We start from the raw sequence: 9,386 nt of genomic DNA on the forward strand, positions 1-9,386 counted from the left end.
TACACATGAAATCGTTTTATTTAAATATTTATTATTTTAATTTTATTTCACAATTTGTTTTTTGTTTTTAAGATATGATACAGTAACAACAAAAGTTGTGTTACTCTGTTGTAGAGTGAACAGGAAAAATAATATTTTATGTAATACTGTAATTAAAGATACGTTCAGGGCTTTTATTTTGAAGGCAGCGTGAAGTTGGGCCCGTCCAATCAGAGCCGGCGGTCCCAGGAAGGAAGCGTCACCCATTAAGGGCAGTTGCTGGCTGCAGTTGTTGCAATAATATGAATTGTACTTCCTTATAATTCAGTGCACGCGTTACCTTGTGGCTTTCTTGAATTTTCTGGGCTAACGTGAACAGGAAAAAGCGACGGCTTTAAGGTAAGCGATTCAAAAGCTCATGTTATTGGTATCTTCCACAGCTCTGGTGAGTCAGTGTTGTGTGGACAGGTCTCACACATGACACCCATTCATTATCCTCATCTTCAACAACATCAGAAGCAGCAGCAGGAGGGGCATCATCTTTTTTGTCTTGTAGGGGTTTGGAGGATTAACTCAAATATACCCAAATGTAGAGCAATGGCAGAAAAGCAGAAGTGTGTATGAAGTATTTCTTTTACTTCTAGTACCCGAGGACTTCTCAAGAGGACTAAACGTCTTAAAACAGCATAAAAACAGATTAACAGATTTCCCGCTCTATTATTTTTTTTTTTCTTCAAATAGAAAAGTGTTCCAATAGCTAACAGCAATGAACCAGGATTGTATGTAGATCTAGATCTAGTTCCTGGACAGAGCATGGCTGGATTAACCTGCCAGGGAGGCTCCGGAGAGAGAGAGGAAACAAAAGAGGAAAAAAGGTGTCGGGCCGCTGTCGTCACACTCACTTTTGTGTGCATTTTACAGATGTAGAATGCTAAACTGTGACAGATTTTGCACAGATTGTTTAAATCTAACCTCTCTGGCAAGCAGGGCATTATTTGTGCACGCCCTTCCAGGGTGCCTCTTCACAGAAGATAATTTGACTGAATTTTGAGAAAATAGAATATTATGAGTGTTTTATTATGAGAATTTTCAGCTTTTTTATTGAAGGGAGGCTAAAAATGAATCTATGCAACAGATAATCTTGTAGCGATCTTTCAGGACAGGGCCACAAGATTAGGGAGGTAAGCAAATTCAGAATGCTTTCTGCAAAAAAAATAAAAAATAAATAAATGGAAAAAAACAAGTGAAATCCTGGGCCCCATTCTTGTCACTCTACTTTTGCATGGTTAGAAATCCAGACCAAGATAGATTTAATTACAGCATGCATTCGCTGTGGCATTGTTTCAATAAGCTTCTTCAGTGTCACAAGATTTATTTCCATCCACTGTTGCGTTCATTTTTCACCAAGATCTTGTATTGATGATGGGAGAGTCTGACCACTGCGCAAAGCCTTCTCCAGCACATCCCAAAGATTCTCAATGGGGTTAAGGTCTGGACTCTGTGGTGGCCAATCCATGTCTGACAATGATGTCTCATGCTCCCTGAACCACTCTTTCACAATATGAGCCCCATGAATCCTGGCATTGTCATCTTGGAATATGCCCCAAATCCAGTGATGGAATAACCTGGTCATTCAGTATATTCAGGTAGTCAGCTGACCTCATTCTTTGGGCACAATGTTGCTGAACCTAGACCTGACCAACTGCAGCAATCAGGATTGTTTTCCGACCACATTTCTTCCTCGAAGATGATGGTTCTCCACTATCCTTCCAGTTTTTAATAATGCGTTGGACAGTTCTTAACCCAGTTTTAGTAGTTTCTACAATCTCCTTAGATGTTTTCTCTGCTTGATGCATGCCAATGATTTGACCCTTCTCAAACAGACTAACATCTTTTCCACGACCACAGGATGTGTCTTTCGACATGGTTGTTTAAGAAATGAGAAGCTACTCATTGCATCAGTTGGGGTTAAATAACTTGTTGCGAGCAGAAATATAACCATGCAGTAATTATCCAATAGGAGGCTCGTACCTATTTGCCTAGTTAAATCCAGGTTTCGACTTTCTTTTTGGCCAGGCAGTGTATATGTTGATTTTTGTCCTCCATCAATCTTGGTTAATCTATTGGGGTGGCAGCTTAAATCACAGAGGCAGATATTACTGGTTCCCATTAGCAAAAGTGATGAAAAAAAGCTCAAATTATTTGAATTATTTTATTGGGTATACATAAACAGGATTCTTATACTTCCCTTTTTTCAGATGGGATACATGAGAGTAGAGGAGCACAGCCCCAACCTGCTCCACCTCAAAAGATCCCCGGGCATTCGTTCATGGTCTCTTCTAGTTGGTAAGTTTGTGTTTTGGGGCAGATGTTGTGCACATGATCATCCCACCGTAAGTCATCCACTACCATGTATACACCTTAATCACCTCTTTCAGAGAATTGCCTCCAAAATAAAAAGCCTATCCTTTTAATTGCAGGTATAGCATCTGTTGGGCTGGCGGCTGCATACTATAGCTCAGGTAGACAAGCTGAATTTCCATAATTTCTCAACACAACTCAACCCACATTTACTTACAGCAACCTCTATCACGGTCTCTTCTTTTCTTGTGTGGATCCAACAGACAGCATCCTGTGGAAGCTTTTCTACGTGACCGGCTGTGTGTTTGTGGCCATTCAGAACATGGAGGAGTGGGAGGAGGCCATGTTCGACAAAACCAAGAATCTGATCGAGCTCAAGACCATTAGCCTGTACGCTCTGGTCCTGACGTTATGGAGGAAGGGTCAAGAGAAAGGTCAGTAAAACCATCTCCATTATGAGCTGAGAGCATGGAATATGAGATTTCATTGTTGTTTTTTTCCCCTTTCTCTCTCAGTTGTGTTGGATCTGACCCAGCTGTGTGACATCTGCGTCCAGGAAGAGAGGGTGCGTTACTTGGGGAAGGGTTATCTGCTGATGCTGCGGCTGGCTGCAGGCTTCTCCTACCCCCTCACTCAGAGCGCCACACTGGGGGGACGCAGGTAGGTTCCAACTCATTCACATTATAACCATTTACACCGATCAGACATAACATTCTGACCACCTTCCTAATATTGTGTAGGTCTCCCTTGTGCTTCCAAAACAGTTGTGACTCATCAGAGAATGGACATGGGCCTTCTGAGGGTGTCCCGTGGTGTCTGCCAACAAAATGTTGTTAGTGGGGGTCCTTTGGGTTGAGGGGAGGAGCCTCTGTGGATCATCCCACAGATACTTGATCAGTTTGGGATCTAGGGAATTTGGAGGCCAGGTCAACACCTTGTGATGTTTTTCATGAGTGAAAGTGAAAATGGTGCAAAGACAACATACAAAATGGTGAAACTGAGAAATTTTATTGAGAAAAAAAAAATAAAAAAATGCTTATTGTGGCACGTTTGCAACTGTGTTGTATCACCTCTTATTTTACCAACAGTCTATTGCTGTGGGCAGAACCATCATGTAGCATAACTAATTTATCTCTTATTCGTGATAATTAAAGCCTATTAGGAAAAAAGCAATACAAATATTCTTTTAGACGAAACAAAAAAATAACATCTGCATTGCTGCTCCCTTTCTGTTCCCCTCTACCCGTCAGCGACGTGGAGGCACTGGCCGCACTACTGAAGCGATTCCTGGATCTGGAGAAGCTGCAGCAACGCAGGCAGCAGGAGTTCGAGGCCGAGTACGGAGGGGAGGAGGAGGAGGAGGAGGGGGAAGGCTCTCTGGACCACAGCACTGACTCAAATGATGAAGCTGACTGACTCTAGTCTCTGCGTGGCATGCGGCCTCACTGTAACTTTGGGTGGTTTGATTTAAGGGCATTATTACCATATAAAAGCATTGCAGAGGGCGCGTTTTAGCTTCATGTTAAACTGTAAGCATGTGCATGGAGCGTCATGGGTTACTGATTCTTTTAGTCTCTGCTCACAGACTTCCTTCATTGTGTTTTTTTTTTTTATTTGCCAGGTTAAATACATCTTTTTAGAATCTAATGCCCATGCCCGTCCTGCAACCTTCTGAGAATGACGTCAATCATTCATTTCTTTGAAGTAATTACTATTTGAGACAACACTCTAGATTACACTGTGCCTTACTACTGAACTCTAATAAGTGTTTATGCGTGTGAGACAATGGAAAGTGCTTTTCTCACCGTCTTTTGACCACCCGCCTTATAATCTCCTCTTTGCATGTTTATTTCATACACAGTCCGCAACCTGGATGAATGCATGTGCAGACAATAATCAAGCATGGAGGATTTTCTGAGCTCAGTCAAGAGGGGATTATATGGAATGCTTGATGCTTGGGGCTGCTGCTTTTCTGTCTTTCCTGTTAAATACTTTTCTGTGAACCAAAGACTGAATCTCAGGCACATACCTTTTTTTTTTTTCTTTCTGTCCAATGTATTTAATCGGGGCTTTGTTACAGTCGGTTGTGGATGCTAATGCCTGGCACAACTAGACTCATCTGAATATGAATCTGGTAACACACCATTTGGATCTCTGCAACAACCAATCAGAGCTATTTTGTTGTAACTCAAATCAGCTCCACAGTGCTTGTATGACTGTGTCGCTGTTACTCTTCACTCCAAGATTTTCACTAAATGTGATTAATTCCAAATGGAGCAATACCCTCCACTGAAATTTTGTTGGTGGGGGAACTTCAGGCTGGCTTCCAGGCTTAATGTGTGCAGCATGAAAGGAATAATCATAAGATTAATGTAAACTGTTGGTTCATTGATTTTATTGTCTTTGTTTACTTTGATACATTTGCTAAACTTATATAAAGCCGTTTTGTATGTTAGCTGTAGTTCTTCAGTTCTTCCTTTCTTTGCAACACTTACCTCCATTCACACCACTTGCTCTTGGATAAGTGCAGAATCACATGTAAACCTTTAGCGCTGAGGTTTGGCAGAAACTAAGGGGCCAGTGTCCGAACTGATAGGAATAAGCCGCTCGATGCCGAAGCGGAGCAATTTCCTACGGCCCCATCTCCTTCACGCAGGCCCCGATATCCTCTGTCAGCTTCTGTAGAGGAGCCACTACGGGGCGGACGTGCTCCTCTAGCCACTCCTGGACTGTTGCGTCTGGGTAAAGGTGCACCATCTCCTCTCTCACGGCCTCCGCCTTCTGCTGTAGCATAGCCAAATACCTGAGATGTGATCAGATGGGGCTCCGGTTAGAAAACACAAGAAAGTTATGCTATAACAGCAGCACAGCAAGGCCTTAGTGTTACTGAATTGTGCTCTGCGCTAAATGCTACCTTTTGCACACCAAGATGCTCACAATGTTAACTTGCTGATATTTAGCAGGTATCCTGTGCATTCACAGCATATAAAGTGATACACAAATGTCAACGTCATGGTGTACCAAAGCAGCTGACAACCAGAGATTCGACTGGCTAGAGGTGTGCCAGATTTTAAGAATTGAGCTTAAATATTTTAAAAGAAGAGCAAAAATTTGAAAAAAGTGACATTTCCAAAAACCATATGAAAATAAAAATCATACAAATTGTCTTGAAAAAAATAAATAGTAATGTCATGTAAAAGTTTAAACTTGATTATCTGACTGCATGCTTTTAGATCTAATGACTGGAGCCAACCTGAAGGGGGCGCCAAAGTTCAACAGTGGGTGCCTGATGCTTCACTTTGAATTTGTGAAGTTGTCAAATTGAAATAAAATCATAATGGCATATGGGATAACCCAAAGTGTGTATTTATAAATACTTAAAAAAAATATATATATATTTTTTGGTTCTCACTAAAGCAGTCAAGTGGTCAGAACAAGACACTAGGCGAAACTGAAGTTCCGATTTTTACGTGCTGATAATGGGTTCAACTTGTCTTAGATACAACTAACGGGGGCTCCTCATGAAGAAAGAGTGGGAACCACTGGTTTAGAAACATATGCACAATTTTTTTGGTTTTATACTGACCTACAGTGTACGTGTATTCTGAAATGCTTTTGCTGAAGGGCTTACACTGAGGCTTGGCTGTGAATCTGCATGGTGATTAGCGGGTTCACAGTCTTCCTCTGCTGGTGGTAGGGGCTGAACCATCCTCTTACATACCTGAAGTAGTACAAGCATACAGTTACTCAGATCTAAGGAGTAAAAATGTTAAAAGGAACAGTGTGCCATTTTGGGAACAAAACAGATTTGCTTCATATCTGGACGTTAATTACGAAGGTATTGTTTCACGTTTGCAGATTATATTAAACACTTTGTTAAATCTGTGCCAAAATCGAAGGGCCAACAACTCACATGTTGTTATCAAAATATCGTATGTCCTTCGAGTTAAGGAGTGAGTCGAGTTCCACGATCAGCTCGGCCAGCCTCCTTCCTGGGAACAGCGAGTCGTCTGCTGACGTTCTGAAGGACACATCACAAACTTCTGTTAACCTGGAGATACTCTGACACAATGAGTTATTCAGTAAAACAGTGTTGGACCTCACCTCCCCATTGCCTCCACCTCCACCGAGGAAATCCCCAGCCTGTCGGCTGCTTTGCTGTGAGCCTCGGCACTGAACTGACCGTGGAGGAGAGTCTGGAGGCAGGCCGCTAGCGATGGGATTGCCACAGGCATCAGCTCACACAGCACTGACAGGTGGTCGTACCTGCACAGAGAAAACAACTTTGAATTCAGTTCAATTCAGTTGTGGCTTAGCTGGTACTTCTAACCTGGAGAGAATGAGCCGACTCCTACCTTTGCCAGCCTGTGATGGCGATGCCCTTCAGGTTAACACCAGCTGACAGAGACGCAGCCACTTGCAGCCACTGCAGATGATTATCCACGTGTCTCTGTGTGTTGGTCACACATGTGTAAACACTAGTGGAACCTTTAAAAGAGCTGGCCGCCCACAGGTCTGCCATGCCGGCGCTGCTGTACTTCTCCAGCAGGGACACTGGAAAGCACAGAATATATATTTAACACTGTGCATGTTCTGCTGTTTCATAATGTACGTGCAAGAGCCTAGACTTTACCAGTTTTGTCCACATCCAGGTTAGGGGTGTAGTCCCACAACATGGGCTGGACAAGTCCGACTAGTCCGCAAGCTGTCACATGGATAACAAAAGGAAACATTCAAATCAAGAAGTATTTGAGTGCAGTGATGCATAAAGACAGCAGTGGTTCTAAATTACAGCCTCATGGTTGTATGCGTCCACTGACCAGTCAAGTTATGCTTTACATCCACCTCTGTCGGACCTTTAACCGTTCCGATAAAAATGTCATCACTTGATCATTTTATCCTTTTAGACATTTGTGTGAAATCCTAATTGGCACATGAATTCTTAAATAATGCCCCCAAAAATAGTTTCAGCGTCCTTTGACCATCAAATAGTAATCACTTCATACTCGAGTTTGCATTTAAGTGGTACAATCAGAGCTACGTTTATACAAATATTCCCGAACTATTCTGGATTTAAAAAATATATAAGTGTACTTCAACCATCAAAGGTAGTGCTGATTGATGCAAAAACAAAAACAGCCGTGGATATTAGATCACAGCAGTATTAATAACTAGAACAGTTCTTGTTGTTACAGACTTGTTAGCATTAGTCAGTGGATACACACTGATGTCTATGATCTTTTACAGTCTAGGACTCTTCCTGCCTAAAATTATGAGTTAGGCATTAAGATTTAAGAAACATTTATAACTGTAGTTGAGCCGGGGTGAAAGTAAATGTAATTCTATTGAAATCAGTGGTTGATTTTAGCGTTACAAGCATCATCAGCTACCCCATCACACAAAATGTAGCACCAAAGGGTTTCTAAAGGACCCAAATTCTGTTTCTTTTCTGCTTCTGAAGATACTTAAAACTCCTTTAGCACCTTTCAGCGTGTCCTGGCTCATGCTTCTCATCATGTCATCCCACATTATGATGGTCATGTGAGGCCACGCGTCCTTGATGGCCTTGGCCACCTTGGTCACATGACCCAGGAAAAGTTCCTCCACCGTGCGTCCGGGCGAAGCCAGCCACGTCGTGGACTCCTCGCCCTCGCCGAGCATGTACACCTTGGGACAGTGGAGACGCGAACTTCAGCAGTGAAAATGCGACTAATCGACCAAAGGGCCGATCCTTACCTCGTCTGCTCCGATGTGCAGCGTGTTCAGATCGGGGTGCAGCTCCACCACTTGCCTCAGCATCTCCATAACCACCTTCACCCCGTCTTCTTTGTGGGGATTCAGGGTGCCGACGCACTGCGCCACCTCTCTCAGGTGCCACATGGGCCGATGCTTTAGCACGAACTATGACAGAGACAGGATAAAAGCAAGGCATGCAGATCTCAGACACATGTGATACAGAACTCTATCCAAAAATTGGGCAGTTATAGCCATATATAATTAGAAAGAAACAGCAGGACAGCAGGGAGTTGGCCTCACCTCCATGTGACCAAATGTCTGCACAAGGGGGATCACCTCCATCCCCTTAGATCTGGCAAACTCCTGCATGGACAGTACTTCCTCCCGACTGTAAAAGAAAGCACAGAGTAGTCACAAAACAAACCAAAGCGTTTTTTATAGCACAGCAGACTTGCACATAAAGTGTTACTAGTATCTAACACAGGAAGGGCTTTTATTACAGGATCTCAGGACATGATAACGCACACGGGAAATAGAGGAAGGACTGATTTAAGCATCTGATGTTTACCACCTTACTGCACCTGTAAGCGGGTTGAGCTGTGGCCTGCAGCAGCTTCAGCTCCCCCTCATAAGGAAACATATCCTCGTACTCCACCAGCAGGCCATCAACTCCCAGCTGAGAGAAGAGCTCAATCAGCTGAGGAGGTGAAAGACTCATTAGAAGACACCAGACAAGAATAGCTCTGTTTAAGCCGAAGGGCAAGAGTGTAAACACAGTGCATGCTTTGTCTTACCCTGTGAAGGTATTCCACTCGTGGCGGTGCACCTTTCAAATCCAGGTGAACCAGTTTCTTCCCTTTAGGCCAAGGTGGACACTTCATTCTGCTTGATGCGCAGAGCTTCACCGTATCAACAGCAGCCACAGGTATTTGTTTATGTTTGTGAAGGAACGCTTGCCTCACCTTGGCAGCTGAAACAGAGCCAGATCCAGATGCGCGAAACTGGGAGGACTGGTATCTATTCTGCACACTAAACGCCTCTTTACGTCGCAATCGATTAATTTAGTCTAAAAGCCCAAAGTAATGGATGATAGAATGCACGCTGCATGCTAAAATCACGGCTAAGACGCGAGTCTGCGCATACTGAGAGAAAAAGGATCAAACAGAAGACTAGAAATTAGCCACATACACCGTAGCACGGCTGTGTTTGGGTTTAAGCAGCAGTGCTAGCAGTAGTGGAAAGCAATTGGACCCGGACGTGGTCCAATCAAAACGATGCTTTCTCTTCCTGCGAGCCAATCGCGTTGGCCG

At 43.3% G+C, this 9,386-nt stretch overlaps 2 protein-coding genes across 3 annotated transcripts; one reads left to right on the forward strand and one right to left on the reverse strand.

Moving 5' to 3' along the window:
• The first annotated feature begins 257 nt into the window (after nt 1-257).
• On the forward strand, nt 258-4,795 carry cybc1 (cytochrome b-245 chaperone 1). Of its 2 annotated transcripts, none has more exons than XM_084567174.1 (6): nt 258-378; nt 2,213-2,325; nt 2,460-2,501; nt 2,604-2,774; nt 2,856-3,000; nt 3,591-4,795. In XM_084567174.1, the coding sequence occupies exons 2-6, from the start codon at nt 2,238-2,240 to the stop codon at nt 3,754-3,756; spliced, it is 612 nt and encodes a 203-aa protein (XP_084423300.1). In that variant the 5' UTR covers nt 258-378; nt 2,213-2,237; the 3' UTR covers nt 3,757-4,795. The 2 variants fall into 2 exon arrangements, with proteins under 2 accessions (XP_084423300.1, XP_084423299.1); XM_084567173.1 differs by having other exon boundaries at nt 2,238-2,325.
• Nucleotides 4,796-4,922: 127 nt separating this feature from the next.
• Nucleotides 4,923-9,324, reverse strand: hexd (hexosaminidase d). The gene is made up of 11 exons (XM_084567171.1): nt 8,871-9,324; nt 8,658-8,773; nt 8,377-8,464; nt 8,077-8,241; nt 7,824-8,007; nt 6,974-7,045; nt 6,696-6,894; nt 6,445-6,606; nt 6,254-6,361; nt 5,972-6,061; nt 4,923-5,143 (listed from the first exon to the last, which is right to left on the reverse strand). The coding sequence occupies exons 1-11, from the start codon at nt 8,955-8,957 to the stop codon at nt 4,972-4,974; spliced, it is 1,443 nt and encodes a 480-aa protein (XP_084423297.1). The 5' UTR covers nt 8,958-9,324; the 3' UTR covers nt 4,923-4,971.
• Between the last annotated feature and the right edge of the window lie 62 nt (nt 9,325-9,386).

This window comes from Chelon labrosus (assembly GCF_963514085.1).
Source record: "Chelon labrosus genome assembly, chromosome: 19".
Classification (NCBI taxonomy): Eukaryota; Metazoa; Chordata; class Actinopteri; order Mugiliformes; family Mugilidae; genus Chelon; species Chelon labrosus.

Coding starts and splice junctions, on each gene's coding strand:
- hexd (XM_084567171.1), bottom strand. CDS start 8,957: ATGAAGTGTCCACCTTGGCCTAAAGGGAAGAAACTGGTTCACCTGGAT. Junction 8,465..8,657: donor ACAGCTCAACCCGCTTACAG/GTGCAGTAAGGT, acceptor TTTCTTTTACAG/TCGGGAGGAAGTACTGTCCA. Junction 6,362..6,444: donor GAGGTGGAGGCAATGGGGAG/GTGAGGTCCAAC, acceptor TGTGTCCTTCAG/AACGTCAGCAGACGACTCGC.
- cybc1 (XM_084567174.1), top strand. CDS start 2,238: ATGGGATACATGAGAGTAGAGGAGCACAGCCCCAACCTGCTCCACCTC. Junction 2,775..2,855: donor GAGGAAGGGTCAAGAGAAAG/GTCAGTAAAACC, acceptor TTTCTCTCTCAG/TTGTGTTGGATCTGACCCAG. Junction 3,001..3,590: donor GCCACACTGGGGGGACGCAG/GTAGGTTCCAAC, acceptor TCTACCCGTCAG/CGACGTGGAGGCACTGGCCG.